Raw genomic sequence first — 18,203 nt, 5'->3', positions numbered from 1 at the left:
GGGCACACTGAGGCACAAGCAGGCAACAGGGGCACACGGACGCACAAGCAGGCAACAGGGGCACACTGAGGCACAAGCAGGCAACAGGGGCACACGGAGGCACAAGCAGGCAACAGGGGCACACGGAGGCACAAGCAGGCAACAGGGGCACAAGCAGGCAACAGCAGGCAACAGGGGCACAAGCAGGCAACAAGGGCACACGGAGGCACAAGCAGGCAACAGGGGCACACGGAGGCACAAGCAGGCAACAGGGGCGCACAAGCAGGCAACAGGGGCACGAAAACTGAGGCACAAGCAGGCGACAGGGGCACACGGAGGCACAAGCAGGCAACAGGGGCACACGGAGGCACAAGCAGGCAACAGGGGCCCACATGTCAGCTGTTGGTTTATATAGCTGGATGCAAGAACAGAAAGCACAGCAAAAACCAAAATACTGGTTGGGTGATACAACCCCCCGCCCCCCAACCTCCAACTATAGAGATAAATATTTGAAGGTGCATCCTACACATATAACATACAGATATTGTAGTGTCTCCTGCATGGTTTACACACCCAGTCATGTCTAGGCACTCACTGTATGGAGGGACTGATACGGTCTACGTCTCATATGAAATCAGACTCACGTAACTTACCGAGGTTGTAGTGCCTCATGCTTCGGCTACATAACAAATCACATCAAGGCACTAGTATTGTAGGCATGTACCACAGCCACTTAGAAACGTGAGTTGTCGCCGCATAATGGGTGCCCATTTGCACTGCGCTACGGACAGGCATCTCTTGACGGTTTGACCCAGGGACTACACACATACACGAGCAGGTAAAGCAGTGTACACAGACACATTCTTGGAGGAACAGCGAAGTGTGCGTGCGCGGAAGGGGGGTGCTCACACGCCGCTGCCGGTAAATGCTGTATGTCCGGATGAAGCTGTGAGTGGGGAATTTAAACTGCATCCCTGACCTTTAGAACGTGCCACCTTCCAGGAAGGGAAGCCAGTCTCGAGTCATGGGCAGTACGGTAAGAAGGGTTTGTGGGACTGGGGTCACAGTACACAAAGTCGGGTACAATGCCACTACTCACTATGCAGCGATCACCTACACTAAAGGCACACACGGAAGCTGATGGCATTCGGCCACCATCCAGGCATTACTAATGCCCAGCTCTGCGTCAGTATGGTGGTACCTCACCGGCGGCACAAGGCAGGGGGCACTGCTCCTACTGTAGGACCAGTCGAAAACATTTCAGTCCTTAGCTTATGGCTGGGAGTAATGCCCCAGGGCACGAAGTTTATCCCTTCAACATGTTCCAGCTGGCATCAATGTGCCGCTCCCTTGGTCTGGGGCTCCTAAGCCGGTCCCCCTCGATCGGGCTGTTGTTCCCACCCTCAGTGCGGATCCGAGTCGTTACCCCTCTTCAAACTATATGGCTGGCTTGCCCCGAAGACCGCTGTAGGGGTGGCCTCCTCGCCATCCCTGCCCCACAGGTAGTATTACTGCCCCCTCCGTAGGGGTTACCTGGCGCTCCGAAGTATGTGTGTAGTTGTTATGAAGTGTCACTCACACGGTGTAGATCTCTCACCACTCACTGCCCCCTCCCGCCCTCGGATCTCTACCTGCCCCGGCTCACCTTGTCCTGCTTGGCCGGCTCCGGAGGGGGCGACGTCGGGGTCGTCTTGTTGGCTGCTGCGGGGCCAGGTGATGGGGCCCCAGGGGACACCGGGGGTGCCGCCTTCTCCGCCTCCACTTTAATGAGCCGGCGGTTGGGGGACAGGAACCTGCCGTCCGGGGCCCCCCCGGGGGCGGACGGGTCGGCGCGCCCCCCCGGAGCGCTGCTGTAAGGGTCCTCAAAGTCCCGCTCCTTCTGCAGCTTGTAGGCGCTGACGATGTCCGGCTGCGGGGCGGGGGTGACGACGGCGGGCTCGCGGGGGCCCCCCGGGAGCGGCTGTCGGTAGTCCGGACGGGGCGGCGCCGGGGGCACGGGTTTGGCGCTAACTGTTTATCAGACACAAAACTCGGCAGAATTAGAGACTGGCCACGTAACCGAATGAGCTCAGGAGCCAAACGCAATCACAGCGCCTCCCGTGACCGCGGCGGCCATTTTGTAGTAGGGAACCCTTTATCTGTCCGAGACAATCAGCCATCAGTCGGCGGAGGCCCCGGTAACTCCATTTTTGCACGGCGTGAAAGTTTAGGGACCATTTGTCAGGCAGCGGCTGATGCAATCAGCCCGAGACCCCAGCACACAGCGCTGAGGTTGGCGCGCACGTACGTCGCCTTCGTGCCCATCCGTTTCCTTGATGAGTGCCACGCTATTAGCCGGAGAGAAGGCATTACCTGGGCGAAGAATGATGCCCTTTGTTAGCGTCTCTACTTGAAGAGCTGAGTCTTAGTGGTGTGTTTGTAGTTTCTTGTCATCAGAGACACGCACAAACAGGCACTCACACACCCACCACTCTCCCGCTGCAGCCTGGCCTCTGTTTGAGGCATACATCTTCAACCAGCGGCCCTAGAAAACCAGACAGGCCCAGTCTGCCGCTCGCCCATCATCCAAACCCTCGTGCAAACAGAAGGCCCTTAAAGCACACAGAGCATCCGTCTTCCGGGCAGCCCGGGGAACTCCGGCCATGCCTCGGCCCTCTCAGGGCACTCCATCTCTTTAATAGGTGTCTGCAACTCCAGCTTGGCATGAAAGAAAGAGATGCGCTCAAAGGGAAGTCCCAGGACGCCTTTATCTGCCGAGGGGGTGACCGGTAACCGTGCCCCGCTCTAAGCACTGGAATAGGTTGCAGTATAGACCGCTGCAACAGTGGGAAGGAGGGAGGGAGGGGGAGAAAGGGAGGGAAGGTCACTCACCCGTCCCGAGCAGCAAGGGAGGTGCCGGCAATGCCGGACCAGACACGGGGGCGTTCCCGGCGTCCCGTGACGTCGGCAAAAGCCAAAGAATGTCGGGAACGCCCCCGTGTCTGGTCCGGCATTGACGGACAGGCCCCTCGTCCAATGGCAAGGCTCCGTTTACGGAGCCAGCCAATCAAGGACGAGGGCCGAACAAAAGCCACACTACTCTTCTCAACAGGATTTCGCCTGCGCGGAAAAGCTGCGCAGAGCGCAGCTTCCGCTAGGCGAAACCTAAAAAAGGCGCTTTCGCATTTTGTCCACTACTCTGTATACATACGTGGGGCTTGCATGACATTGTAACAGTGAAAAGTTACCAGCGTCATGACCTTTTTCCCCAAACATGATAAAGCGCAACACGAAACTGTGCAACGTTGTTAGTAGCATTGTAAAGTTAGAGAATGGGAGTTGTAGTGGGCATGAGGGTGCCAGATGTGTTCCGCGCATTCCAATGGGGGGGTATTACCACAATTTTTAACGGGAAATAATGTCAGATGATGGTATAGAAAATTTCGTGTTAGTATCCTGAATATTTTTAAGGGTTAAGCATGGGCTGGTTATGAGTGATATGCTTAAAAATGAGGTATGAGGAGTGCTGTGACAGGGGGACAATGGCACGTTTATGCACCCACAGCCAAGATTCATGTGTGTGATGTTAGTTGCAAGTTCAGCGCATTAGCTGATTGGCTGTAAAATGATGAACGTATTTTGAAGTTAGAAATTATTTTACTAGGAACGCATAATTGCTTCACTATTAAAAGTTGGAGCAGCCTGATACACTGAGGTATACGTGCTTGCAACTTGCTTGCGGGTAGATGTCTGAACAGTGCCGACACGCACCATTTTTTTCCAAACAGATTTTATTGGGGTTTTTGCATATATGACGCATCACAGTGGTCAATTCAGTGCAGTCAGTCAAGATATTGTTCCCCATAGGGCTTTTTCTCATCTGGACCATGATAAATGTGCAAAGCACAAAACATTAGTATGCGTACTTTTACAGCTGAGGAAATTCAGAGGTGTACTAAAAGCACGTTTAAGAATACACACGGTGGAACATGTTAATAACTGCTCAAACCTGGAAAAGAGGCTACATTTGTGCAAATGCAAGTTAGGTAATTTCGAACATCTGCAAAAGACCTTTAAAAGCCTCCATTCCTGGTCAATACCTCAGCATAACGTCTAAAAAATATGTTAAGAGGTCTTGTAGGTAAAGTTCTGTGTAACATGGAAAAACCATCCTTTATATTGTAATAGTGGGTAACATTCACCAACCACCAGCTATTCACTGCGCGGTACGTGGAATACCAATGATGTGTTGTGGGTCAATAAATCGGTATTTTAGGAACCAAAAACTGTAGTCCACATTGAAACTTAGTGACACGTTCTTTGCATCACACTATGTACGTAGAATATATTTTTTGATTCATATTAAGATCAGGTGCAGTAGCAAGGAGAAGACAAGGTCAGGAGCGTTGAAGGTGGCAGGGAATAGACTTTATATAACCAGCAATGCTGCCATTCTTACCCAGTCTTGGTTCAGCACATTCACTACCAGGGATCTCACACCCCCCTCACCCTCACACATCTCCCCACTCTCACACCCCCTCATCCTCACCCTCACACCCCTCATCTTCACACTCACACCCCTTACACCCCCTCACCCTCACACACCCTTACCCTCACACACTCACTTACCCTCTCACACCCTCACACACTCCTCTCACACCCCCTCACCCTCACACCACAAACACCCTCACCCACCCTCACACACCCTCTCACCCGGTCACCCTCCCTCACCTTCACCCACCCCCTCACCCTCACACCCTCATCCCCCAATCCTCACACTCACCCCCACAACCGCACACACCCCTACACCCCCTCACCCCCCAACCCCCTCGCACCCCTCACCCCCTCACCTTCACACACCCTCACCCTCACACACCCTCACCCTCACACCCCCTCACCCTCACACCCTGTTGGAACCGGCCTCGTGGCGTGGTCCGACCCCTCCCGCATGGCGGGTCCCGGACTACCTCTACCTCTGTTCCCCGACCAAGAGCCGCACCTTCCGCCCCTCCGGGCCGCCCCCAGCTCTTCCCCGACGAAACTCAACCTCAGAGCCACCACCTTCTCGGCAGGCCCGGGGCCTTTCCCGAACCCCCGTCTCCGGCCCGGCCGCCATCTTGGACACTCCACGACCAGGCCTCGTGGCCTCGGGTCGACCTCAGCCCCAGGCCCAGCCAAGCCCGACATCGAGGCACCACCATCCACCCAGGGGATAAAGAGACCACTTGGCGAGTCAATGGGAGAAGGAGTTTCGATGGCCCCCATCCGCCTGGTTTCGATCGCCCCCGGGCTCCCTGGGCGCTGGCTCCACCCCCCTGATGGGTGTCTGGACTCACTCATCCCGGACCCCCCGACCTCCAAGTGCGAGGGTCCGGACATCAAAGGGCACCAGACCTATAACTGGGGCAGCTCCAGAGCAGGAAGCCAGTTGTATCCTGGAGTCGAGAGGCACCGAGACGAACTCATCTTCTTGCAACCACCTTGGAGTCCTGCTGGCACTGCCGCGGCTCATCTTCTAGAACAATCTTTGGAGTCCTGCTGGCGCTGCCGCGGCTCATCTTCGTGAACCATCTTTGGAGTCCTGCTGGCGCTGCCGCGGCTCATCTTCGTGAACCATCCTTGGGGTCCTGCTGCTGCGGCCCATCTTTGTGAACCATCCTTGGAGTCCTGCTGGCGCTGCCGCGGCTCATCTTCTTGAACCATCTTCGAAGGCCTGCTGGCGCTGCCGCGGCCCCTACCAGAGAGACCACTAGCTCGAGGATTGAGAGCTGTGCGCCAGATATCCTTGTACCCGGCTGGTACTGAGACTGTCCCGCTACCCCCTTCCCACAGAGACTAGAATTGAAGGGATCCCAGTATCCTGTTCCTTCTGTATTGTGACGATAACCTGCCTAAGAATACCGATAAAAGTGTTACGAACCTATCTTTGTGTGGTGTCCATCTGTGGTGGGGGTGGTCGCTCGTCCGTACGATCTGAGGAGAGGACCCTCGTCAGGAGGCCTCTCCCCCTTGCTCGGCCGACCCTCAGGTTTCCCGTCTAACACCCCCTCACCCTCTCACCCCCCTCACCCTAATCCGCCCCTCACCCACACACCCTCACCCTCACACCCCCTCACTCATCCTCACAACCTCACCCTCACACCCCCTCACCCTCACAGCCCCTCACCCACACAACCTCACCCTCACAGCCCCTCACCCTCATACCCCCTCACCCACACAACCTCGCCCTCACACCCCCTCATCCTCACACCCTCACCCTTACAACCTCGCCCTCACACCCCCTCACTCACACGTACACACTCTCACCAGCATAGCATAACAAACAAAGCATAGGATAGCATAGCTCACCAAAAAACAGCATAGCATAACACAAAGCATAGGATAGCAAAACAAAACATAGCATAACAAAATAAAACATAGCATAACAAAATAAAACATAGCATAGCAACACACAACAAAGCATAGCGTAACAAAACACAACAAAACAGTATAGCATAACAAAAAAAGCATAGCATAACATAAAGCATAGCATAGTATAACAAAGCATAGTATAACAAAACATAGCAGAGCATAACAAAACACAGCATAGCATAACATAACAAAAAAAGCATATGATAGCAATACATAGCATAGCATAACAAAACACAGCATAGCATAAAAAAAGCATAGGATAGCATAGTATAACAAAGCATAGCAAAACATAGCATAGCATAACAAAACATAGTATAACAAAACAAAACACAATGAAGCATAGCATAACAAAACAAAGCATAGGATAGCAAAACATAGCAAAACATAAAATAGCATAACGTAACAAAACATAGCATAACTAAACACAACAACAAATAGCATAACAAAACATAGCAAAACACAACAAAACATAGCATAGAAAAACAAAACATAGCATAGAAAAACAAAACATAGCATAGCAAAACAGAGCATACCAAACACAACAAAACATAGCATAACAAAACATGGCATAGCAAAACAGAGCATAGCATAATAAAACAGAACAAAACATAGCATAAAACATAGCATAGCAAAACATAGCATAGCAAAACATAGAATAGCATACCAAAACATAGCAAAGCATACCAAAACACAGCAGAGCATAACAATTCAAAGCATAGTATAGCAAAACATAGCATAACAAAACAAAACATAGGATAGCAAAACAAAACATTGCATAGCATACAGCATCACTCTGCACCACCACAGCATCACTCAGGGGCACCACAACATCACTATGCACTACCACAGCATCACTGAACGCCACTGCATCACTTGTTCGCCATCACAACATCACTCAGCGCCACCACAACATCACTCAGAGCCACCACAACATCAATCTGTGCAACCATTCAACAACACCTTGTTCAAATATGTTCTCTCAATGTTTCAAGCTTTATTACAAATGTAACAAGAAGATGTTAATATTTCACTTCTGTTCTTGGATTTTTGTCACAATAAAATACACTGAACATAATCTTCACAAAAGCTATTTACAAAACTTTAAGCTATTGCCATTATAAATTACAATAACTTTTATTTAAGTATTATCATAGGGAAAAAATTAAAAGCCATTGTTATTTGTAATATCAATATATGCAAGTCACGTAAATACAACACATATTGCATTACAAATGCTATAGGTGTCACATTTGCGAAAGTTATAACTATTGGCATTGTAAATGACAAAGCTATTAATTTCTATATTTTCAAACACAAAACATAAATAAAAAATATGTCATTTACAATACCAATAGCTCAAACTTTCCTAATGCGAGACCTATTGCATTGCAAATGCTTGTTTACTTTCGTTATTAGTCATGGTTCATTAACACAGCTGTAGAACACATTTAAAATAATTTCTATTTCCTGGAGTGTGTACAGATAAAGGATAAAACTACAGACTTTTAGTAATTTTACATATTTCCGTACAGGGCAGGACATCAAAATACTGATGGTGCTGGTAAAAAATACTCTCAGGTGTCAGCCCGGGTAAAAACATCTTCAGGGGCACACACACAGCAGTACCAGAGTACTTCACAGGTCTTTGAAAGACCATTTACTTGTTAATGAGGATTTGTTGTTCTTTCACCCCTCCAGTATTAGAAAGAAGCTGCACAGAGTGCCCAAGAGGCTGACGGTCTGACCCCAGACCTGCCTAATTGCAGCATATGCACCTATTTCAAAACAAAAATAGGTGCCCTCGGGGAAGGGAGTGGGGGGCTGGAGTCACTGGCGTATGCAGTTTTGGGGGCGGCAAAAGCAGGAATTGAATGCCAGCACCCCGTAGGGCGGCAATGCCTATTACATTAAACACGGTCTGGCACTGAGGGGGCACTTACAGCCTCTGTTATCTGAAGAGCAAGTTTGCTGTGCAGGTAGCAGTAGCACAACAGATGAGGGTGGAAAGGTCGCTGGTGCCAGAGACAAGCAGGGAACGGTCCCTACTGTGCCATTGGAGATTGCATAACTGAGGAGGAGGAGGGCAGCAGCTCGCCACAGGCTATGGACCGTCAGTGAGTGTGTCTGAGTAAAAGTATTATCATAACACCTGCCTGTGCCTTGGTCTGTGCCCTCCCCACTGTGGGTAGGAACAGTAGCTTTACTCGCCTATTACAGGTTTTAAAATACAAACAATGAATACATAACTAAGTAAAGCAAGACAGAGTAGTCGCAAAATGGCCAGATTGGTTATATTTTCACTCAAACACATTAGCGCCACCTTAGAGTTTGCCAGTGAGGCGCTACTTTTCTTTTCACGTTAGCTTTTCAAGCAAAAACGCTCATTGATTTCTGAATAATGAGTATAAAAGCGTTACGTTGTATTCCCTGTGTGTTTGCTTTTTTCCAGTATGTTACTACTTTTTTTCAGGCAGCATATTACTGTAGAATAGTGCATAATTTGAATTTAATTGCTTCCAGGTGTTTATAGAGGGGCACAATTGGGTTGCAGCTGAAGGCAGTGTGAGTTTCTCCCAGTGGGGCAGTATGGTGCTCAGTGGGGGAGAGGATGTAGCACTCTGCAGATGACAGAAACTGCAAGGCTCTGAGACAAATGGCTTGTGATAACATTATGCAAATGGCAAAGTCTACAGATGAATGCATAGTGTTGACCAATAACAACCGAGCACGTGTGCATTGTCAATTTAAATAAATGTAGAAAATACTAGCTGTAGAGTCGTCTTTTGCTTGTGGCAAAAATAAAAGTGGATAAATTCAGAAAAAATGCCCAAAAAAGAAATATGGATAAATACAGACGGAAATGGCAAAAAAATAAATACCATAAAACCGGGAGCCCTAATCATGATGCTTTCTGGAACAAGTAACGATGAGAACTTCTCACACCAGAGTGAAGAGGCAAGCCATTCTTTCAATTTTAAGAAAATGAGAGACATTAAAGTCCTTTGCCAATCCAATTATAACCCGATGTGGTACCACTTGTAAGACGCAAAGAGCCAACAAAGCTGTGCAGGGTAAGATCTCTGCAACAGACAATTATGCTGTACAGAATCTAGAAGTGTGGCTGGAATAGGCATGAAAGTACCTGTAAATTTAGCCTTGATAGACAAAAAATAATATAAACATTCATGGCATTACATCTTCCTAATTTATTTATTTATTTGTTTAGTTTGTATAGCGCGACAGCTACCCAAAAAGGGTTTCCCGGCGCTGGCAGATATATAACTGTTGAAAAGATGTAGTATTCATAGGCTAGGCAGAACAAAATTACTGATTGAACAGCCAGGTCTTTATGGCTTTGCGGAATTGGACAAAATTTGTTTCTGTGCGCAAATTTAGGGGAAGAGAGTTCCACAATTTAGGTCCCAAAAGTGAGACAGGCCTGCCCCTCGTCCTAGATAGACGGATTTTTGGCACGCTGAAAAGACCCTGCGATGAGGATCTTAAACAGCGTGCAGGGAGGTTATCATGCACCGCAATTTGAGATATTTTGGGGCAGAGCAAAATTTAATTTTGTGCATGAAACTCAGAGTCTTAAACTTAGCTCTATTTTCGACTCTGAGCCAGTGCAAGGTCTTCAGGTGCTCAGACATGCGTTCTCTCCTATGACATTTACACAGCAGTCGAGCTGCAGCATTTTGCACTCGTTGGAGACGTCTCATAACAACTTGTGATAACCCCAAGTAGAAAACGTTTCCGTAGTCAAGCCTCGAGGTAATGAGGGCATTGACTACAGACTTTTGTGTGTCTTCAGGTAACATCCATAGAATTTTTCTAAGCCATCTCAGGATGGTGAAACACGTGGCAGTGAGTTTGCTAACTTGAGGTTGCATGGTAAGACCGTTGTCAATTATAAAGCCCAAGTTTTGCATGTGGTCAGATGGTGTGGGAAGAGGACCCATTTCTGAGTGCCAATGCCTAATATTCCACAAATCCGGATTTGGGCCGAGGATTAAAACCTCCGTTTTGTCACCGTTAAGATTCAACAGATTTATCTTCATCCAAGTTGCAATTTTAGAAAGACCTGCCTGCAAGGGAGATGGGGAGTTTTGGTCTGTGTTTGAGAGAGAGAAAATTTTCTGAGAATCGTCCGCATAGGTGAACATGGTCAGACCATCTTCAGCGATCAGCGCAAGTGGGGCCACATACAAATGGAACAGCAAAGGGCTGAGCACCGTGCCCTGGAGGACCCCATACGGGGACAGATGGATACTTGATTACCGAGTATTTGAATTGATCTGAAAGGATCTTTGAGTTAAAAATGAGGTGATCCAATCTAAGGCCTTGCCCCTCACACCAATGGCAGAGAGGGATTTTAACAGAATACTATGGGAAATGGTATCAAACGCTGCGCTGAGGTTGAGTAAAACCAGCGCAGCTGAGTCTCCTTTATCTCCCTAAGGCACAACCAATCAGTAAATGTGTCCCTTGCTGCAAGATACTATAACAGAAAAATACAATTTGCTGGCTAAATAACCCCCTGTGAATTCAAAAAGCTTTTCTAGTTACCTTCCAATGGTTGCTTCACACTACTATTCTCATAGAGTGATCTGCTAGAATTATGAAGAGTTTCATCTCTCATTTACTATTTTAAAGTTTCAGAGGAGTACGATTAAGAAGAACAGGCTTCAGTACACACTTGCACAAAAGGGCTAAGTAAACACAGAAGGAGGATCCAGCGTGTGACCTTACTTAGAGAACTTGTGACAATTATTGATCTGGCACTACCAATCCATCAGAGGGCAACTGAACATAAAACAAGTGAGTGTGCGAGATCCAAAGACAGCCACCCGAATACCTGCTCTGAAAACACCACGAAGACAAGCAAGCCAACTGGTCAACACATTTATTGATGTGATATAGTACTTTGCCTCAACATTTCCTTATAACATCCAACACCTATTAATTTGACGAGAAATATAGCCTATACGCTAAAATCGATCACCCTCACCCGGTTGAAGCATAAAAATACTGGTAAATACTCCAAGAACATGTATGGAATGATCAATGAGTGGGAAGGCACGAGCAGCGTGATAAAATGGTTGCAGGTCATCGGATGAAAACTTTCCAAGCTCCGCATTTTTAACACTTCACGCGCTCCAAGAAACGTAGATATACGATTCATTTAACTGACCGTGCAGAGAAACAAAACACAGAAGCGGTTTCTAGTAGCAAAAACACGAATGTTTCAAAAGTAGTGCCCTGATCACCTCAGGGATAATCGGAGTGCAGATGATCAACATTCTGCCTAATCCAGGGATCCGCCATGATCACCCAACTGCTCGTCCGACCCAGTACCCACCCCTACAGATCCACATCACTGCCACCAGCTTTTATCCTCACTGCAGTGCCCCCACATCAACTCACTGCACGAACTAATTTCCGTTTCACTTGCCAGCGTCATTGCCCTTACTCTCTGCCTCCACCGATCTCTCTCCATTTTAACTATGCTGCATACTTAGCCCTTACTAAGTCCATTCATGTCCCTAACCTTCTTTCACTGGTTTCTCAGGAAACCCCTTCCCACAAAAAACCCAGAGATCTCCCTCATGATCCCACTAACCTCCTTTCGTTGCCCTCTTCACTATTATGCACTCTTCTACAGTCTTTCCGCTGCAACCTTCCATCGAATCTCTTCCTCCTACTGCTCCCATTACTACCTTAACTGCTCTTCTCTTCACTCCTAATACCTTCCTTCTTATGTTCGTAAACCACCCGCTCCTCAGTTTGCCCCGTCCGCCTTGATCTCGGCGCCGATCCTTCTCCTTCCCTCCCCCGATTATGTTTCTCCTTCTTGTCGCCCCGGTGTTTACCTTCTTAGGCTCGCCGTCACCGGTCAGTCTTGCCTGCAGCTTCTCTACCGTTTCCAGCACCCCCACGGCCGCCATCTTTAACTTTGGCAGGGCCAGTAACAGGAAGTGACTTCCAATAATCCCACCCCCATCGCTCTGACCAAGGACGCCATCTTTCTTGTGGGCATGCGATTATGACCCAGAAGTAGAAGTGTCAGCTGACCCTGTTTGTTTTGGGCATTTACCAAGGGATGACTATTTCCGACACCGGAAAAGCCGCCATTTTATCCGAAGCAGAAAATCAGAACGCCTGCGCGGTTCAGTCTGGCATTAACAGACACACTTGTGTTGTTTAATTTAAACAAGAGTAACAGCTGCATGTCTGAAAGCCATGATCGGAGCGCACCTCTTCACCTTCTTAGAAGTACTTAAGAGGCACTTTCGTACCCCTCCCTACCCTACCCCCAAAAAAGCTTGCTGATGTTAGAGCCGATGTCATGTCTGTAGTTCAGAGCCTCAGAAAAGCTGGGAAACCACTATTTTACACTGATTTTCAACTCGTTTTCGCTGACACCTGTGCTATCCTTTCCTCACCCGTTGGCCGTGCGTCGGGAACTGCTATGAGTTGACAGGTGCGGACTACATTTGGAATTCCATCCAGACTGGTTAGTGAGCGCATTCCTGTACCCCACCTTCCACAGATTAAACAACCTGCTAATGGCGCAAAATGGCCGCAGCTTCACTTTATTCGCATTTCGACATAACGAAACTCACAGTTCAAATTTAACCGAACACAATGTCCTCATTGCCCAAATTATGTGTTGCTGAAGTCCAGTCCTTAGTCCGTACAGCACCCTGTGACAGCACTCCGAGCTCCCCTTCTCAACTAGGGTGTAGCACCTCTCTTGCGGCCTATAGGCTTTGCTGCCAAGTGTTGTGGGCTAACTGACCCGGGCTGCATGTGCTGTGTGCACCCTCTACTGACCCAGGCTGACCCATAGCCTGCTCCCCATGCCCCTGCCATTAAGCATTCCAAGGAACGGCTCCACTTCAATCAATCAATCAATCATTGACACTTATAAAGCGCGCTACATACCCGTAGGGTCTCAAGGCGCTGGGGGGGGGGGGGGGGGCCGCTACTGCTCGAACAGCCAGGTCTTCAGCTTCTTCCTGAAGGAGAGGTGGTCTTGGGTCAGGCGCAGGTCGGTCGGGAGGGAGTTCCAGGTCTTGGCGGCCAGGTAGGAGAAGGACCTTCCTCCTGTAGTCGCTCTTCGGATGCGGGGGACGGCGGCGAGGGCGTGGTTGGCTGATCGGAGGTGGCGTTTGGGAGCGTAGAAGTTGATTCGGTTGTTGAGGTAGCTCGGGCCTTGGTCGTGTAGGGCTTTGTGTGCGTGGGTGAGGAGGCGGAAGGTGATTCTTTTGTTGACGGGGAGCCAGTGAAGGTCTCTCAGATGTTCGGAGATGTGACTGGTTCGTGGGATATCGAGGATGAGTCTGGCTGAGGCGTTCTGGATCCGCTGGAGTCTCTTCTGGAGCTTGGCGGTGGTACCGGCGTAGAGGGCGTTGCCGTAGTCCAGTCTGCTGGTGACGAGGGCCTGGGTGACGGTCTTTCTGGTCTCGGTGGGGATCCACCAGAAGATCTTCCTTAGCATGCGTAGGATGTTGAAGCACGCCGAGGAGACGTTGTTGACCTGCCTGGTCATGGAGAGGGAGGAGTCCAGGATGACGCCCAGGTTTCGTGCACTTGTGGCTATTGCGCTCCTTCTACTGTCTATGGGCTGTTCTCCCCTGCCTGCGCTCATCTGCATTATAGTTGTGGGTGGACCATCGGCGAAGGCACATGTCCTCTTAGGTGGCCCCCTCACACCTTTATAATCCTGTGGCCCACCACTGATTGGTCACTTCAAACCAAACTGACCATTCTGCACCCAGGTTTTTTCCTGGTACAGCTGCTTCCCGCTCTTGGTTCTGGTAGGGGTTTGTCGCAGGCCTCTAATTGGTCCAGTTCTGCCTGCCCGGCCCACGCGCTAACCCCTCCCAGTTGGGCGAGTGGCCTCGAGCTGCCCTGCCGAATCATGCAGTCCACATTCCCCTGCGATAAAAGATTAAACAAGTCTCTGATGGTGCACAGCAGCTGCAGTTTCACTTTATGCGCATTTTAAATGAACAAAACACACAGTGCAAGTTTAACCAAGCATCACGTCATCATTGCCCTAAGTGGCTGTAGCTTAAGTCTAGTTCTTAGTACATACAGTATTCTGTAACAGCGTTCTGAGCAAATGCCCCTTCTCAGCTAGAGTCTAGCACATCTCCTGTGGCCTCTAGGCTACACCTTGCTGCCAAGAGCTGTGGATGGTTCCCGTGCCTGACTCGGGCTACACGTGCCGGGTCCGCCCTCTGCTGACCCCATACTGACCCATAGCCTAGTCCCTGTGCCACTGCTGTAAGGCATCCCTAGGGCATGTGCTTGAGGGATATATGACGTTACAACGCGTAATTTTAAAACGCAGACCGTTACATCGCAATTTTTACAACGCAGGATCCATTACAATGCATGCCTTTACAACGCATGCCATTACATAGCAGATGCTATTACAACGCATGCCATTACAACGTAAGTATAGGTAAGTATATCTTTAAAAAAAAATGTAATTAAGTTAATTTAATTAATTTAATTTAATTAATTTTAAAATTGTAATTAATTTAATTTAATTAATTTTATTTTATTAATTTAATTTAATTAATTTAAAAATTGTAATTAATTTATTTTAATTAATTTAATTTAATTAAAAATTGTAATTCATTTAATTTAATTAATTTTAAAATTGTAATTAATTTAATTTAATTATTTATTTTAATTAATTTATACATTGTAAATAATATAATTTAATTTAATTAATTTAATTATTTTAAAGTCGTTTTTTTAAAAAAACTGAACCCTAAAAATACCCCTGTACCCCAAAACCCAAACCCAGCCCTAAAACCTAAAAATACCCCTGTACCCCAAAACCCAAACCCAACCCTGATACCTAAAAATACACCTGTATCCCAAAACCCAAACCCAGCCCTAAAACCTAAAAATACCCCATGTACCCCAAAACCCAAACCCAGCCATGAAACCTAAAAATACCCCTGTACCCCAAAACCCAAACCTAGCCCTGAACCCTAAAAATACCCCTGTACCCCATAACCCAAACCTAGCCCTCAACCCTAAAAATACCCCTGTACCCCAAAACCCAAACCCAGCCCTGAAACCTAAAAATACCCCTGTACCCCAAAACCCAAACCCAGCCCTGAAACCTAAATACCCCTGTACCCCAAACCTAGCCCTGAACCCTAAAAATACCCCTGTACCCCAAAACCCAAACCCAGCCCTGAAACCTAAAAATACCCCTGTAACCCAAACCCAGCCCTGAAACCTAAAAATACCCCAAAACCCAAACCCAGCCCTGAAACCTAAACATACCCCTGTACCCCAAAACCCAAACCCAGCCCTAAAACCTAAAAATACCCCTGTACCCCAAAACCCAAACCAAGCCCTAAAACCTAAAAATACCCCTGTACCCCAAAACCCAAACCCAACCCTGAAACCTAAAAATACCCCCGTACCCCAAAACCCAAACCCAGCCCTAAAACCTAAAAATACCACTGTACCCCAAAACCCAAACCCAGCCCTGAAACCTAAAAATACCCAAACACCCCAAAACATATACCTCAGTACCCCAAAACATATACCCCTATACTCACTTATTTTTTAAATTACTAAAATTAATATATTTAATTTATAATATAAAAAAACATAAATAAATATATTTATTTATAATTAATATTAATTAAATTAATTAAATAATATTAAATAAAATAAAAAATAAAAATATATACTTACCTATACTTACATTGTAATGGCATGCGTTGTAATAGCATCTGCTATGTAATGTCATGCATTGTAAAGGCATGCGATGTAATGGATCCAGCGTTGTAAAAGTTGCGTTGTAATAGAAGTCCGTAGTAAAAGTTGCGACGTAACGGTGCAATACCGCGTTTGAGAGGCTGCAACTTTGGCTATTGCGCTCCTTCTACTGTTCCTTTGTGCTATTCCCACCACACTGCCTGTGGTTAACGACCTCAGGCAGCTCCCCACCTGCTCGCCTCCAGACGCTCCCTAGCTGAAGCCTAGCAACTCGAGAGTCCCCCCCTCCCATGTTGAGGAGGAACAGGCCCATACCCACTTCTGACAAGTGTACACCGTCTGGTTCTTGGTATTGCATTCTAAGGTAATCAGGCCATGCCTCACGAAACCCCACCCGTTATCCTTGCACACGCTGGACATGGTGATGTTCAATTTCTTCTTTTGACCTTTCTACTGCCGTGTCATTCAAAGTCCCCCTCCATACTACTCATTATATGATCTCAGACCAGACTGTCTCTGATGAGTCTGGCAACAACTGTCAGTCCCGATATCATGGCCGCGATGAAATCCGTACACCCAAGGTAAGCTAAGTCATTCCCTCCCAGATTCACCACTACTGCGCCAGGTTTCCCTCTGCGCTTTATTGCAACTTGAACGGTAGGGAGCAGGTGATACCTTTGCATCCACAGCTCCCTCATTCATGAGAACTTTGTATTGCACAGCCACATTACTTTGTTATTCCTTTGCGTTGCAACCTATCGCTGTACCTTGATGACAAATGAGTGTCCCAGGTTCCACACCCTGCTCACCTGACCGAGGAGACCTATTAAGATAGAAAACATAGTTTAAGTTAGGTTGGATATAGCCCCAAAAGGCCCTCGATGCCCACCGGCCTATTTGATGCACTCTGCCTCCAGGTTGCTGACTGCAGCCATTGTGGTGGCGCCAATGTCAAAGGAATGTGGCACACATTCTTTTAGTGGGAACCCTGTTGCGCTAATGGCCAATCCAAGGACAGCATTACATTGAAAGCGCCGAAGGTTGAGCAGTCCTCATGGCAGAAAAACATCTGCTCACCCTAGTCCAGGTGATGTAAGTACTTGCGCATGCAGCAAAGAAAGGCAGCATTTGCTGTCCTTTAGGCAATGCAAGCGTGTGTGCTCGGGAATCTGCCCGGGTCCATCAGTTTGCTGACCCTATATTCTCTAAAGATTGCCATGGATAAAGCTGCTCAAAAAAGCCGTAGGTCATACCTCAGTGTGCAGATGTTTTGAAGCTCCTTTAACACCATTTGCAATGTGCTGAAACATATGGCGAATAAAGCAAACACAAGGAGATGATGGACGGAGCGCTGAAACTTTTCAGAGACTCACCCCAGTCACAGATCTGGGTTGAATCCATCATCGTTCTTTAGCTCACTTCGCCACCCCAGTTCAGACACAGCTATATGCAAATCAGTCTTAACCCTCTGCCTCATGGGAAAAGTCCAGCCTGAACTGCCAAGCCATGTCTTCCCTTGACCGGAAACAAGCATCCTGGGACCGGTTTCGGGGTAATGACCCTTATCAGCCACGCTAGCTTGAATCCAGTGGCAAAGTGAGCAAGGGACCGGTTTCGGGCTAATGACCCCCATCAGCCAGGCTAGCTTCAATCCAGCAGCAAAGTGAGCAAGGGGCCCACATCTTGGTATACCCTACCAACTTAGGGCGAACAAAGCAAACACAAGGAGATGATGGACGGAGCGCTGAAACTTTTCTTACACTCAACCCCAGTCACAGATCTGGGTTGAATCCATCATCGTTCTTTTGCTCACTTCGCCACCCCAGTTCAGACACAGCTATCTGCAAATCATTCTTGACCCTCTGCCTCAGGGGAACAGTCCAGCCCGAACTGCCAAGCCATGTTTTCCCCGGACCGGAAACACGCATCCTGGGACCGGTGTTGGGCTAACAACCCTCATCAGCCAGGCTAGCTTGAATCCAGTGGCAAAGTGGGCAAGGGACCCACGTCTTGGCATATCCTGCCAACTTATGGTGAACAAAGCAAACACAAGAAGATGATGGACGGAGCGCTGA

At 48.1% G+C, this 18,203-nt stretch overlaps 1 protein-coding gene across 1 annotated transcript in view; it reads right to left on the bottom strand.

Annotated features, from left to right (window-relative positions):
* Positions 1–12,362, bottom strand: part of ELOA (elongin A) — a 169,721-nt gene extending 157,359 nt beyond the window's left edge. The window contains exon 1 of the mRNA XM_086955794.1: positions 12,240–12,362. Within this exon, the coding sequence (XP_086811920.1) occupies positions 12,240–12,314 (75 nt within the window). The 5' untranslated portion in view covers positions 12,315–12,362. The remainder of the gene's footprint in view (positions 1–12,239) is intronic.
* Positions 12,363–18,203: the final 5,841 nt, after the last annotated feature.

The sequence above is a fragment of the Lissotriton vulgaris genome, chromosome 2_1, assembly GCF_964263255.1.
Source record: "Lissotriton vulgaris chromosome 2_1, aLisVul1.2, whole genome shotgun sequence".
NCBI lineage: Eukaryota > Metazoa > Chordata > Amphibia > Caudata > Salamandridae > Lissotriton > Lissotriton vulgaris.
The sequence above is the reverse complement of the archived record's forward strand: the minus strand, read 5'-3'. Positions and strand labels throughout refer to the sequence as shown.